Here is a 16,658-nt window from a genome sequence, read left to right as displayed (position 1 = left end):
ACAAAAAAAGTAGACTACAATGTAAACATGATCTTCAAAAGTGATAAAGATAACTTGAACGAATTTCTAAAAGGAACGTAGGAGAATTCACATTGATATATTTACATGCATATGTAAAATTATTTTTGCATAAGCATAAATTCAGCATCATTAGATTATCTATTTTCAAATATTTGACTAGTTATAACCAGTAATTTTACACTTTTATATATATCTATTATTTATTCTCTAAAATATATTTTATTTATTCTTTCTCTCTCCTCCCACCTTCTCCCACACACTCTTTATTGTTTCTCTCTCCTCCAAAATAATAAAATAAAATATTTTATTATTATTTTATCTTAAATAAGTATAAACTAATGTGAAAGTTTTGTTTAAATGACAAAGTAGATATACAAAAGAGATGATTTTACATATGCATATATATAGACCAATGTAAATGCTTTAAAGAAAAAGCAGAAGGAAAAACATCTTTGACAGCAACAAGACATTTCTCGTGTAACAGGCATGCAGGTGCACAAGTAATATTAACTTATATAATTAGTAATGTTACGTATAGTTATAAAGTTTGTAAGTACTATACAATCACTTTGAGAAAGAGTTAGTTTTATTATTAAAAAATTAATTTTTTTAATTTAAATCTCATATCTATTTATTTTTTCAAAATGATTACACAACACTTACATAATCACGACTGTAATTATAATTTAATTCATCAAGAGCCGGTTTTAGTATTCCTTCACCAACCATCGATCAAGAAATGGCGGTAGGGGCTCTCTTCAACATTGTTGAAGTTAGTACCATAACGTATATTTTTTTTTAAGTTTTGCTACGTACAAGCAAACTTATATATTAATCTGTATACCAATACTAATGGCTTCATATTCAAAATTCAAATTGGCAGTATTTTTATTAAAGTTTGACTTTTTGACCAATGACATTAGTTGGTGCGCGTATTGGTACGCAAAATTACTTACAACAAGATTTTTCTAATCTTTTTAAAACGAAAAACCAATCTGTCAAAAATCTAAAAAGTAATAACCTAATCATCTACAAGTTTGAAGGTAATTCACTAAGAGAGATAACTGATATTGAAAGTTAGGTATCCAAATTTGTGAGGAGCGAAATACACTATCCAACGAAGGGAAACCACCAAATTGGTGGAAGTCTTTGTTTGGCTCATTAAAATAAGAACCCATTGTAGGTGATTATTTAACTTTCGACGAAGACACAAGATGGATGGCTTCGCATAAGTGATAAGACTATCAAGAATCAAAGAATGAGAAAAGGTTTGAATATTTTTATACCAAAGGATTTTATTTATTTTAGCACTGCAAATAAATGTTTTTCTAAAATTTGCTTTGATAATTTGATAATCTGTTTTGTTTTTCATTTTATACTGACTCATGTTTTCATATTAATATATATTTACTGTTTACTAAGTTGTTGATAAATCATCAAATTACATTAAATATTTTCAAATAATTTTGATAGTTTAATCGGGAATTAGGAATAGGAAGCATGGGCAGGATTAGCTGAAGATAGTGGATTTAGTACTTAAAGATACTGTGATTATTTGAGAATTTTATTCAATAAATTAAACCTTATTATGTTGATTTGGTTTATTGGGATGTTGATAATTTATTGAGACTTGTGGAATTATTGATTAATTATGTTGAGGTCCTTGTAGAGGAACATCTATGTTTAGTATGAGCAAATGAGTTTATATTTATAAAGCCTTTCGAGTCTATTATGTCGAGGTCATTACTTATTAAAACAAAAACAAAAAGGTATATTATGTTAAGGTCATTGTAGATGAACATCCACTGTAATTTGACCTTCATTGTGAATTAAGCGTACTACTGTCGTATCAAACCAAATTAAAAAGCTAATTTACAAAAAAATTATATACGAGAGGATGATGATAAGGTTTTGAGGTCGTCTTTGAAATTCACGAGCAAGGTGGTTTTTCAAAATTAATTTTACTTATTATACGCCGGTGATTAGGTATGCACTTGTTAAACTTAGTTTGTGTTTATCCAAAGCTCATCTTATAAGAACACTCTCAATGTATGTTTTAAAATAGAGGTTTTTTTAAAGAACGTTGTTCAAAATAATGATCTAATAGATGTTATAAATCATCTTTATTTTTCAAGTAACTTAAATAATCCTTTTATATTTATAAAATATTTTTAATTATTTCTCTCTCCTCTAAATTATCTAACCCCTTTATCGTTTTTTTAATTACAATACATGAACTTTTTGTCATCCCCTTTTCAAATTTTGTATGGAATGATCTAATTTTTTAAGATTTTCATATCTAAAGGGCTCATATTTTTTTATAAATAATTTAAAATATGACATAATTTTTTCTATTTTTTTTATTATATTTGAATCAATGTCAATTTTAATTTGATTTAAAATAAAATATAATGATATGATATTATATATAGGAGGATATTGTAAATATTAAAAGATATAAAGATATTATGATACTTAGAGAAAATATTTAAAATAAATTAAAAATTATAATATTTAAATAACATAAAAAAATAAATAAGTTAATATATGATTTATTATAAAATTTAATATATAAGAAAAATTAAAAATATAATTTAAAGGATAGGAAAATTAACATTGAGAGTGTAATAGAGCAGTTTAGGTTTGCACTTGGATAAGTACCGATACGGCCATGAACGCCAAATCTGACCTCCCACGATTCATGCTCCACCTCATGACAAGACAATGCCTCCCACAAATCATGCATACAGCTGGCTACCATTCACTTCATAAGTAATCAGTAGCCATATCGAATTTTGGTTGGCTTCCACCCTATAAATAAGTAGCCACACGACAACTGTAGTGGGAACAACAGTAAAAATATTTTATCATTATAATTTTTTATATTAAATATAATAATAATTTAATTTTTTTAATTTTAAAATAACAATAATATAAAAATAATATTTTAATAATATTTTATATTAATTAATCTCGTTTTAATTCACTATTTAACCTGTACTTAAGAAATAAAAATATATAAATTTATTTCCTTTCCCTTTAAAAATAAAAGGTGACATTAATAATATTTTTTGATACAGAGAAGATAAATATTATATATATATATATATTTTTTAAAAACAAATAAATATAAAATTTATATAATAATAAATCTTTTAACTTCAAAAAAGTGCGGCAATAGGACGGAAAGCTAGCTAGAAGATCGGTGTAAAGCACTCCTCATATATTCTCTATCTTCTTTTTTAAAATATATCATCAAAATTTATTTTTTTAATTTTATATACTCACTTTTACAATATATCATATATCATTTTATCTATTTTTTTTTTCATATCATTTAAATAATATTTTTTTTTAAACATTTCCTTTCTACCAATAAATTTGTAATATCTATATATTTTTTTATATTTACAATATATTATTATATACAATATAATATAATTCAGTCATATACACACAATAAAATTATATAAATTAAATAAAAATTTAAAATAAAATCAAATATAAAAAAATAGATAAATAATATTTCCAAGATATTTTTTAGAAAAATATAAAATTGAGGTGTTTTATAAACAAAAAAATTTATATTGAAATGTAAAAAAAGTAAAAGGAAGTGATGGAATAAATAAAGTATAAATAATTAAAAAATTATTTGAAGGATGAACAGTACCCATTACATGTAGCGGGTTATTATATCAATTTGTATTTTACAAACTCTTATATATAATTTAATGGAGCTCATTTTATGAATAATTTTTTAAATATTTTATATTTTTTTTATTATACATGAGTAATTGTGAGGGCTCTAATTGCCACTATTCTTCGCTTGACTTGTGGCCGACACATGAAAAAAGAAAAGGAAGACTACGATGCAAATATGATCTTCAAAAGTGATAATGATAACTTGAACGAATTTCTAAAAAGAAGGTAAGGAAAAAGCAGGAGGAAAAGCATCTTCTACGGTAACAATTGCCACTATTCTTCGCATGATTTGTGGCCGACACATGAAAAAAGAAAATGAAGACTACAATGCAAATATGACCTTCAAAAGTGATAATGATAACTTGAACGAATTTCCAAAAAGAAGGTAAAGAAAAAGGAGGAGGAAAAGCATCTTTTACAGTAACAAAGACATTTCTCATGTAACAGGCATGCAGTTGCACAGGCACGATTAACTTATAGTATTCATTCATCAAGAGCCGGTTTTAGCGGTTCTCGATCTTCAACATTACCGAAGTTACTACAACATGTAATTATCTTTATAAAACGAAAAATCAATCTGTCAAAAATTTAAAAAGTAATAACCTAATCCTCAACGAGTTTGAAGGTAAGTCACTGAGAGAGATAACTAATCATATTGAAAGTTAGATATCCAAATTTGTGAGGAGCGAAATAAACCATCCAACGAAGGAAACCACCAAATTGGCTTCGTATAAGTGATAAGACCATAAAAAAATATAGAATGAGAAAAAGTTTGAATTTTTATGTAAATTGAAGGAGTGTACCTATCCATCTATTTGCTAGATGAAACAATAGGCTGATTTGGATATTTTGGAATATTTTAAAATTTTATAAATGATAATAAAATAGTTTGAGTTAAGATATTTTATTAAATTTTTTTTAAAAAAAGAAAAAACGTTGAATAACAATATTATAAAGTTAAAATATTATTTAAATATAATTTTTTAATATTAATTTTACTTTTAAGTTTCAAAATTTTGTATTGATTTTGTGTTTTATTTTAATTTTTATAAAAATTGTATTAATTTTTTGTTTAGGTAATAATTAAATAATGATTGGATTAAATAATGATTCGTATTAAACTAATTTCTTTAACGCGTCCTTCAGCGGTAGTTTAGCAGATGAAACAATAAACTTCATTTTAGTCGCAGATGCTACAATGAAAGGAAGCTCAAGGGTGCAAATTACATGGATAAAAATAATCGGACTATATGATTTTTTCCACCAAGTGATGTGTGGGTGGAGTTGTCCTTGGAAAGTAGATGACAAGGCCTTATTCAATGCTGGTCCCAGCTTGTCCTCTCATTAGTTTCTTTAACGTGTGAAGAAAGCTGCCAACATGCAGTGCTTCAAGGAAATTGCTGGTTGAATTGGTCTCAGACTCTCAGCCAACACCCTCTCCATCATTAATTTCTTTAGCGCGTGAAGAAAGCTGACAACATGCAGAGCATCAAAAGGACACTTCAAAGAAATTGCTGGTTGAATTGGCCTCAGCCAATACCCTCTCCATCATTAATTTCTTTAACGCGTGAAGAAAGCTGACAGCATGCAGAGCATTAAGAGCTTCAAGGAAATTGCTGGTTGAATTGGTCTCAGCCAACACCCTCTCTATCATACTTTGTATTAAACTAATTTCTTTAACGCGTCCTTCAGCGGTAGATCTATCTACCTTGATTTTGTTGCTAAGGGCTTTCTTTCTTCTACTCCATTAATTGAGGCTGCATGCAGGCCTACTTGTCTGTCTCTTATACTTTTTTCAAGAAAATGGCATGCATGCATCTTGCGAAGTCATTGAATTATTTTCATCATGATTCATGACATGGACTCCTAAAAAAATAAAACTAATACTAGCATTTTTGTCTCATCATGTGAATGTGTTGCTTGAATTGAGATGACGGGGGAAAGCAAGCTCTGACAAACAAAACTTTTTATTTCATCTTCAATAACACCACTACTGGCATTTTAATTAAGAAATAGTCAAAACAACACATTTTAATTAAGTTCGGCAAAAGAATGATACTACGTACTAAGTAATGAGTATATTTATTCTTTCGATTTTATGGAATTCCACCCTGAGCATACTAAGCAAAATTCATTTCTCCATATTTTTATAGGAAGTCTCTATTTGGCTTATTTAAAAAAAGAAAAATAAAAAGAAAAAGAAGAAGAACTCTTAATTAGCTTTAACGGGTCAGATTTCTAAACTCTAACATAATCTATTAAAATAACGTGTTGACACGACACGACTCGTTTCAATTCATTTCAACATGTTTTAACCAGTTTATGTAAATTGGTTAAATTGCCCGAAATAATTTATTTGACCTAATTAACATAATTTTACATAAAAGTTAAAATAACAATATCTCTCAAAATTATAAAACTAACTACATAAGTCCAAAATTACAAACTAAATAATAAAAATACCAAAATTACAATCCATAAGAAGTGTGGGAGACAGTCGTGACTTGTGAGAACTTACTCAATTGAGAACTGAAAGACTTAGGAAATACGAAATAAGGCTAAGGTATTTCTGTTTTTATATTGAAAAGTATATAATTATAATTTTGAGTAACAAAATTTAATAGGTCTAAACGGGTCACCAATAACCCGTTTAATGATTCATTTCTTAACTGGTCAATTTGTTTTGTCCCAAACCCGTTAACATAAAATTCAAGCTCACTAATTTCGTATCGTGTTCATGATGGATTAACGAGTTATATTACATATCACCACCCCAATAAGTATGACTATATTGCAAATATTAATAATAAAGAAAAAGAACATTAAACTAATTTCTTTAATGCGTATCTTTAGGAGTAGTACTGTGTAGGTCCATCACTTTCCTATGGTTAGGGGATGATCGGAGCAAGTAGTATAGTTGTTTGAGGTGATTATGCATATTTTTCCCAAATTCTCATCTTTCAAAATAATAATAATAATAATAAAAGAACATAAAAATCAAGAATTTTATTTATTATACCGGGTGATTAGGTTTGCACCTGTTAAAGTAATCTTGTGTTTGGTTTTCTATATATTTATGAAGTTCTTTCCAAAAACAGAGGCTTGCTTTAGCCTATGTTTGGATAGAGATTATATTGCTTTATACTAGAGGTTTTTTTTAAAAAAAAATAGAAAAAAAAAAACTATAGTAGATACTTCTCCGTAATTTCTTCCAAGGCATATAAAATTCTTCATTTCAATCTATTTTACTTTTTTCGTTAAAACATATATTAATTTTAATTATAAAAAAGGCATCAACTTTAAAAATAATAATAATAATAAAATAAATTAAAATAAAAACTTTTTTTAATTATAATTTTTTAAATTAAGAAATTTATTATTTAAACAGGTTTTAAAAGTGGGATTGAAATTTCAACAAAAACAAAGAAAATTTTTATCTCTACTCCCTATATCCAATATTCATAAACATTTGATCAATGGCCATATAGCAAATATTAATAATTAAGAAATATAAAACAAGAAAGATGACAACATACAGAGCATCAAGAGGACACTTCAAAGTATAGCTAGTTGTGGGACCTAATTGCAAGGATCCTTTCTTTATATTTATTTAATTAGGGATAAGTATGATTTTGTAAGTAGCAATATAATTAATAATTGGACCTTTTATTCCAATAATTCGATCTTATGGCAAGACAATGCCTCCCACAAATCATGCATACAGCTATATCTAGCATTCACTTATACTTTTAATACCATTAATATATTAATTTGACCATATATGAGATTTTGGTTGACTTCCACCTTACAAATCAGTATTCACACGATTTATTTTATCTCATCTTATTATTATAATTTTTATAAATTTTTACATAAAATATAATAAATAATTTAATTTTTTTAATTATAAAATAATAATAATATGAAAAAATAATATTCTAATAATATTATATTTAACTTTTAACTTTCATTTCTATTAATTTTATCTGAACTCACTATTTAAATGGGCCTAAGAAACAAATATACATGAATTTCTTTCCTTTCCTTTTAAAAGTAAAGGTGACATTAATAATATTTGTCTATATAGAATGTGTAAATATTATATTGTTAAAAAAAATAATAATAATTTATATAAAAATATTAAATCTTTAATAATAAATTTTACACTTTTTAAAAGGAAGTGCGGCAATAAAATAGAAAGCTAGCAAGAAGTTGGGTGTAATTGCCAGTACCATTCTTCGCATGATTTGTGGCCGACACAAGACAGAACAAAAAAGGATGACTACAATGTAAATATGATCCTGAAAAGTGATAAAGATAACTCGAACGAATTTCTAAAAGGAATGTACAGCATTCACACTGTATATAATATATATATGCACATATAAAGTCATTTTTATATAATATGAGTGTAAATTTAACTGTATTAGATTATCTATTTTTAAATATTTGGTTAATTATAAACAGTAATTTTATATTTTTTTACATATCTACTATTTATTCTCTAAAATATATTTTACTTATTCTTTCTCTCTCCTCCCACACACTCTCTATTATTTCTCTCTCCTCTAAAATAATAAAATATAATCTTTTATTATTATTTTGTCTTAAATATACATAAACCAATGTAAAAATTTTGTTTAAATGATAAAGTAAATATGCAAAAGAGATGATTTTGTATATGCATATATGTAGATCAATATGAATGCTCTAAAGAAAAAGCAGAAAGAAAAGCATCTTCTACAATAACAAGACATTTCTCGTGTAACAGGAATGCAGGTGCACAAGTAATATTAACTTATATAATTAGTAATGTTACGTATAATTATAGAATTTGTAAGTAGTATATAGTTATTTTGAAAAAGAGTTAGTTTTATTATTAAAAAATTAATTTTTTTAATTTAAATCTCGTATCTATTTATTTTTTCAAAATGATTACACAGCACTTATACAATTACGACTATAATTATAATTTAATTCATCAAGAGCCGGTTTTAGTATTCCTTCACCAACCATCTATCAAGAAATGGCAGTAGGGGTTCTCTTCAACATTGTTGAAGTTACTATAACATGTAATTTCTTTTAGTTTTGTTATGTACAAGTGAACTCATGTATTAATTTGCATATCAATGCTACTTTCTTCATATTCAAAACTCAAATTAGTAGTATTTTCATAAAATTTAACTTTTTGACCAATGACGTTAGTAGGTACGAGAAAATTACTTACAACAAGATTTTTCTATTCTTTTTGTTGTGCTTATCTTCTATTCGCTGCAACCAAGGTGCATATGGGTATGGTATTGACATTCTGGATTGCCATCCGGCACCCAAACTCAGATCGATCGAGATTTGAATAGTTATCGTAATCTTAAAATTACCCATTCTCCCTCTTCAGTATGTCCTTACAAAACAGGCCTTAAAATGACCATCAAAACAAAACTAAAGAGAAAGAGTTTGAGTTTTTTATATAAATTTAAAGGAGTGTATCTATAGTAGATACTTGTTCGTAATTTCTTCTCAGACATATAAAATTCTTCATCTCAATCTATAGTACATTTTTCGTTACAACATATATTAATTTAAATTATGAAAAAGGAATCAACTTTAAAAAAAATTAATTATAATTTTTTAAATTAAGAAATTTATTATTTAAACAGGTTTTAAAAGTCGGACTGAAATTTCAACAAACACGAAGAAAACTTTTATCTCTACTCCCTATATCCAATATTCATTAAAAAAAAAAACAATATAATTTTCGTCTCTACTCCATTTTTCAATTTATTATGGTAAAAATCACACTACTATTGGCATTATAATTAAGAGAAAAAGTTGTTTACACATTAGTATAGTTTGATTGCTTTGCATAAGTGATACGACCATCAAAACATAAATAAAAGAGAAAAAAGTTTGAATGTTTATGTAAGTTTGAAGGAGTATATCCATTGATTTGTTAGATGAAAAACTAAAGTAATATTATTCAAATATAACTTTTTAATATTATTCAAATATAACTTTTTAATATTAATTTTGCTTTCAAATTTAAAAATTTTGTATTAATTTTTGTGTTTTGTTTTAAAGTTTCTAAAAGTTTTATTAATTTTTGTGTTTAGATAATGATTAAATAATTATTGGATAAAAAAATTTAAAATTTAAAATTGATAAAAATTAAGAAATGTTGAGAAATAAAATTATGAGAAATTTTAAAAATTTCGAATCTCCACTCTATGTCCAACGTCTCCTAAATTATAGTCGCACACCAGCCTATTAATAGAAAAATGGTAAAGCCACCGAAATTTTGTACACATATTTTGTATTAAATTATTTCTAATTTTTTTTAATTATAGATTAAAGAAATATTTTTTAATGATTTTGTAATTTTTTAACATAATCCATCTACTAATGGTAGTAGATGGCACCTCAAAAAGTGGATGTCGACTAGTCAAAGTTTCAGCTGTTCATATTAACAAATAAAACAAAGCAATAGGTTTAAACTAATTTATTTAAATTAAGAATAAATTAATATATAATAAATTAAGAAAGTGAACGTTAATAAATTGCCTTCTCATTTTGACCGTTATCTATTTAAACATTTAAAAATATTTTTAAAAATATTTTTAAAAATTGAAAAAAATTGAAAAGTGGAAAGCTTACAATTACATGCATGCATGGTAGAGCATGCAAGAGGATACTTCAAAGAAATATAAAACAATTAAGAAAGCTGATAACATGCAGAGCCTCAAGAGGACACTTCAAAGAAATTGCTTGTTGATTTGATTTCTTTGTATTAAACTAATTTCTTTAACGCGTCACTCCCCAATAGGAACTTTCCTTGCAGGTCCATCCCATGCAAGGCCTTATAAAATGTTGGTCCTGCCTTGTCCCCTGTACGTATTCAAAGCAAACATATCTTCCTTCTATCCCTTTAGAGATTCCTCAAGAGCCCTTTTACCATTCCTTCACCAACCATCAACAAATGGCAGAAGCCATTCTCTTCAAGGTTGCTGCAGGAATCACTGAGAGCTTGAAATCCCTGGCTCTCAAAGAGATCGGACTGCTTTGGGGTGTCAAAGATGAGCTTGAGAAGCTCCAGAACACCTTTTCAACAATCCAAGCCGTGCTTCGTGATGCTGAACAGAAGCAATGGGCAAAGGACGGCCATAGAGTTAGAGATTGGCTTGAAAAGCTTGAGGATGTCGTTTATGATATAGACGACTTGCTGGATGGTTTCAACACTGATTGTCGGTTGCGAGAGATGACGACTGGAGATAACATGTTAGAAAAGGTACGAAACTTCTTCTCCGAATCAAACCAACTTGTCTGTGATTTTAAAATTGGCCATGAGATTAAGGCGATTAGACAGAAGCTAGATGCCATTGCAAATGATAGCAAACTCCTCTGCCCTGTGGCGATAGGAGTCAGCGCTAGGGAGAGGGACTATACTCATTCCTTTGTACTCAAGGAAGAAGTTATTGGGAGAGAAGATGACAAGAAGGAGATCATAGATAGACTTCTTTCTGATTCCAATGTTGAAGGGAATGTAGGAATCCTTCCGATTACTGGCATCGGAGGATTAGGAAAGACCACACTAGCTCAACTCATATTTAATGATGAGGAAATAGATAAACATTTTCATGAACTAAAAATGTGGGTGTGCGTCTCTGATAATTTTGATGTTAGAAAAGTTGTTGAAAATATCCTACAATCGGCAACAAAAGTGAAACAAGAGAGTGTTGAAATGGACACATTGGTGCATCGTCTTCGAGAAAAAATTGGTGGAAAGAAATACTTACTTGTGTTGGATGATGTGTGGGATGATGTTTGCAACCAGGATGTTAGAAAATGGCATGAATTGAAAAAACTATTGATGAGTGGTGCAATTGGGAGTAGAATACTATTAACTACACGTAGTGCACAAGTTGCAAGAATTACCCAATCAATTGAACCATACTCCTTACAGTGCTTAGACAGCCAGAAGTCATGGTGTTTATTCAAGCAAGTGGCATTTGTGGACGGGCAAGAGCCAGTGAATTCTAGAAAAAAAGTCGAAGTTGGAAAGAAGATTGTAGAAAAGTGTTCAGGTGTCCCTCTTGTCATCAAAACAATTGGAAGTTCACTAATCTTTAAAGATTCTGAAGAGTGGGTTAATTTCGAAAAAAATAAACTGGCAAAAACAAAAGAAAATGACATCTTACCAACTCTTAAGCTGAGTTATGATCAACTTCCATCACATTTGAAACAATGTTTTGCTTATTGTAGTATATTTCCGAAGGATTACGTGATGGAAAAATCAAAATTGATAAGTCTCTGGATAGCACAGGGGTTTATCAAGCCATCCGATCAAAATGAATGTCTTGAAGATGTTGGTCATGAGTATTTCATGGATTTACTTTGGAGATCGTTCTTTCAAAAAGCTAAAATGGATGCGTTTACGATTAAAATGCACGACCTCATGCATGATCTTGCAATGTTAGAGGCAGGATCGTTGATCACCAGATTAGGATCTGAGGAAAAAATCATTGGTGATCAGAAAACTCGGCACGTATCAGTCGTCGGCAAAATAGATTTTTCCTTAGTAATTCCAACTTCCTCATCTAGAGCCAGTAAGATACGAACACTTCTTTGCGTTGGTGGATTCTGGCATCAGTACTCAAGTACTTCATGTGAAGCAATCTTTTCAAGTTTGAAGTTCTTGCGAGTGCTGGATTTACATGGAAGCGATCTCGATCTAGTACCGAGTTCCATATGTAAGTTGAAGCATTTAAGAGATCTTGATCTTTCATGGAATAAACAAATTGAGAAGCTGCCCGATTCCATAACTAGGTTGCAAAATTTGTATACACTAAGACTCTCTGGTTGCAGAAATCTTAAAGAATTGCCTAGAGGAATTACGAAATTAGTCAACCTCAGGCATCTTTACAATGATGAATGTAGAAGTTTGACTTATATGCCACGTGGATTGGGGCAATTGAAAAATCTCCAGACATTATCTAAGTTTGTTGTCAACTCAGATGCAGCCTCAAAAGATAGTGGCCGGTTAAGCGAGCTAAATACACTAAATAGCTTAAGAGGAGAATTACAGATTTGGGGTTTGAGACATGGGGAAGACTATAAGGGTGCAAATCTAAAGGAGAAAGAACATCTTCAGGTTTTGACTTTACGCTGGAGATATGGAGCAAATGTTATTAATGCACGTGATGAAAATATGGCATTGGAAGGCCTTGAACCTCACCCAAATCTTAAAAAGCTACGTATAGATTATTATGGGGTTGTGAGGGTTCCGATGTGGCTTTTGTCACTGACAAATCTTGTTGATTTGGAAATAAGTAATTGTTGGAAATTGAAATATTTGCCACCACTGAGTCGACTACCCTCTCTTAAGAGTATTTTGCTGTACAGCCTTTTTGAAATAGAGTACGTATCAGATTGTAGTGACAACAATGACTTATCTTCTTTTTCTTCATCAGCAGAATTCTTCCCGTCGTTGGAGAAAATTGAGTTCTCAGACTGTGGTAAACTGAAGGGTTGGTGGAGGAGGAGTGATTCTTATAATGTGGATGTCAATACTACTGATCATGAAAATTCCTTTGAAACACCATCAATCACGAGGCATGCTTTACTATTCCCACGTCTTTCAAGATTACATGTACGGGATTGCCATACGTTGACTTCATTGCCAATGTTTTCACATCTTGTTTATTTGAAATTAGAGCGTTGTAGGAGATTGAAATATTTGCCACCATTGAGTCAACTACCCTCTCTTAAGAGTCTTACGCTGTACCTTCTTGAGGAAATAGAGTACGTATCAGATTGTAGTGACAACAATGAGTTATCTTCTTTTTCTTCATCAGCATTCTTCCCATCTCTGGAGCATATTCGCTTCGATTTATGTCGTAATCTGAAGGGTTGGTGGAGGAGTGATTCTTATAATGTGGATGTCAATACTACTGATGATGCTTTACTATTTCCTCGTCTTTCAAGATTAATAATAGAGCAATGCCCTATGTTGACTTCATTGCCAATGTTTCCACATCTGAAAGAAGTGTTAGAACTACGGAATGCCAGCTGGAAGCCAGTGCAACAAACAATAACGAATGCCTCCTCCTCCTCCGCTTCCTCTACACCCATTGCCTTTTCATCTCCTCCTCTCTCCAAATTGAAGAGAATAATCTTAAATCAAATTGAGGATCTAGAAACACTGCTAGTGCAAAACCTCATATCTCTCCAGCATTTGACGATGAATGACTGCCCTAAATTAAAGTCTCTCTCCCAAGGTGTACAATATCTCACTGCACTTACCAAGCTGGAACTTAGTGATTGTCCTATGCTTGATCTAGGCAACGATGAGCACGGGATGCAATGGAAAGGGCTTAAAAGCCTCATCTCTTTGGAGTTTAGTAGTATGCCGAAATTGGTGTCTCTCCCATTGGGGCTTCAACATGTTACCTCTCTACGACGGCTCCAAATCTCAGATTGTTCGAGCTTGGTGGTTATACCAGAGTGGATCTGCAATTGGGCATCACTTGAGCAGTTCACAATTTATAAATGCTCTGGTTTAACATCACTGCCTGAAGATATGCGTAGGCTAACCTCTCTACGAAAGCTCGAAATCTCATATTGTCCCATGCTTGATCTAGGCAACGATGAGCACGGGATGCAATGGAAAGGGCTTAAAAGCCTCATCTCTTTGAAGTTTACGGGTATGCCGAAATTGGTGTCTCTCCCATTGGGGCTTCAACGTGTTACAACTCTACGAGAGCTCCAAATCTCAAATTGTTCGAGCTTGGTGGCTATACCAGAGTGGATCTGCAATTGGGCATCACTTGAGCAGTTCACAATTTCTAAATGCTCTGGTTTAACATCACTGCCTGAAGATATGCGTAGGCTAACCTCTCTACGAGAGCTCGAAATCTCATATTGTCCCATGCTTGATCTAGGCAACGATGAGCACGGGATGCAATGGAAAGGGCTTAAAAGCCTCATCTCTTTGAAGTTTACGGGTATGCCGAAATTGGTGTCTCTTCCATTGGGGCTTCAACATGTTACAACTCTACGAGAGCTCCAAATCTCAAATTGTTCGAGCTTGGTGGCTATACCAGAGTGGATCTGCAATTGGGCATCACTTAAGCATTTCATAATTTCTAAATGCTCTGGTTTAACATCACTGCCTGAAGATATGCGTAGGCTAACCTCTTTGAAAGTATTGGGAATTCATGACTGCCCCAAATTATCACAAAGATGCAAACAAGAGAGAGGCGAGGATTGGCCCAAGATTGCTCACATCCCAAACCGGTACATAGACTGATCAAGGTATTTTTCTACCAATTTTATCTTTATCCCCGCATCCACCTTCTTCACCTTTAACTTATAAAATTCTATTTGCAGAAACGACTTTGAGTAAAGAAGAAACAGGGGAGAGGGATTGAGAGTTTGTTAAAAAAATCTAATGCACTGCGACTTCTACAAGTAAATAACTTAGTTACGATTACCTCGCTTTCTTTATTGTTTTATCCTTTCCTATTCAAATAAGAAATATCCCCATATGCAAGATTCTTCACATCCAGGAGAATAGTAATGAGGCGGAAGAAGAGCAAAGGGAAGAAATATAGGAGGGGGTTGTGGAGGAGATCTAGGACTGGAATTCGAGGGCCGCAATATTGAGGCTGTGTAATTTCACGACAACAATTTCAACAGGGGCCTGCATGTTTCTTAGCGTGGAAAGTGATGGCAATTTGATTTTTCTCAAGACTATCTCATATGTCTAAACTTAAGAGTGATGATTTGGTTTGCACGTTGGAGCACATGTATATGAAGTTGATCATAGCTACATGTGCTTGCTCTCCAAGAACATTTTATACCATCAATTATCTTGCAGCTAGCTGTTGCACAGAAAATGAGGATTTTCGATTTCATCCTATGCTCGGTTTATGGCAGCTTGTAACATATTTTCTCTCACTCTAAACGGGTTAATAACTCATGTTTGCAGTTTGCTATTGGAGTACCTATCCATTACTGTGTTATCATTTGATATTATAGAGGAGGTGTCCAAACTTGATGTGAATTTTATATAATTCTAGCAATTTTAGTATTATTTCATATTGAAACATTCAAATTGTTTTGTCTCACACTTTTTCTCCTTTGCATTTCCCTTTCTTTTTCTTCTATTTCCATTATCAATAATTCGTGCGGTTGGACTTGATCTTTTATTACTCAACATATTTACACCCACCAAGGTAATGGGTTTTCGACTAATATTAGGCAACAAAATATTCTGATTTTTTTTTTTCAGATGGGAAACACATCTGGGCAGTTGCTTACCTAGGTTTTGGCCACTTCAAAGGTACTTGAATTTTGCAAATTTTATTCAAAGACTTTTAAGGCCATCCGCTAACTTGGTTTGCTTTTCTGAAGATATGGAAGAAACAAAATTCTAAAAACTCATCAAGATATCAGCTAATTTACTTGGAATTGTAGTCAAATGTGTCATTTGAAGAAGGATTGTCTCTTTTAGGGGTGTAGTCCAAGATATAATCATGAGATTGATAGAAGAGCTGTTTAAACTTGACGGAGATATTTTATAATTCCAATCCCAGACTGAGAAAATTCTTGAAAGATATTCCTTGACATATGCAAATTTTGCTGATCTTCCCAATTCATAGTTTTTATGTTGTTTTGTGTGGAAATCTTTAGATATAAACATCCATTCGCTAAGCCTGGCCACTACCATTTGCTGCATATATATGGATATCTCCTTATGATTACAATTTATATACGATTAGAACATGTAATTTTCTACCTCCGTCTGTTCAAGGTAGAAATTACATCTGTCCGTTTGTTCCCATCTGTCCGTTTGAGGACAGGAGCATTATGATTAGAATAAGAAATACTAATCTGGGATATCTTTTTTCTCTCTTCTTGTTCTATCCTCAATGTTCATT

At 30.8% G+C, this 16,658-nt stretch overlaps 1 protein-coding gene across 7 annotated transcripts; it reads left to right on the top strand.

Moving 5' to 3' along the window:
• Positions 1–10,496: 10,496 nt before the first annotated feature.
• LOC122291748 (disease resistance protein RGA2-like) lies at positions 10,497–16,631 on the top strand. 7 transcript variants are annotated; one of them, XR_006236748.1, is made up of 3 exons: positions 10,497–15,030; positions 15,106–15,186; positions 15,285–15,832. XR_006236748.1 is itself a non-coding variant. In XM_043099689.1 (2 exons), the coding sequence occupies exon 1, from the start codon at positions 10,568–10,570 to the stop codon at positions 15,023–15,025; it is 4,458 nt and encodes a 1,485-aa protein (XP_042955623.1). In that variant the 5' UTR covers positions 10,497–10,567; the 3' UTR covers positions 15,026–15,030; positions 16,010–16,631. The 7 variants fall into 7 exon arrangements, 4 of the variants coding, with proteins under 4 accessions (XP_042955623.1, XP_042955622.1, XP_042955621.1 ...); XR_006236750.1 differs by having other exon boundaries at positions 15,270–15,832; XR_006236749.1 differs by having other exon boundaries at positions 10,497–15,186; positions 15,270–15,832.
• Positions 16,632–16,658: the final 27 nt, after the last annotated feature.

Source organism: Carya illinoinensis, chromosome 13, assembly GCF_018687715.1.
Source record: "Carya illinoinensis cultivar Pawnee chromosome 13, C.illinoinensisPawnee_v1, whole genome shotgun sequence".
Taxonomy (NCBI): domain Eukaryota; kingdom Viridiplantae; phylum Streptophyta; class Magnoliopsida; order Fagales; family Juglandaceae; genus Carya; species Carya illinoinensis.
This window is presented reverse-complemented; position numbering and strand designations above follow the sequence as displayed.

Excerpts from the sequence above, each read along its gene's own strand:
- LOC122291748 (XM_043099689.1), top strand. The coding sequence starts at position 10,568 with ATGCAAGGCCTTATAAAATGTTGGTCCTGCCTTGTCCCCTGTACGTAT.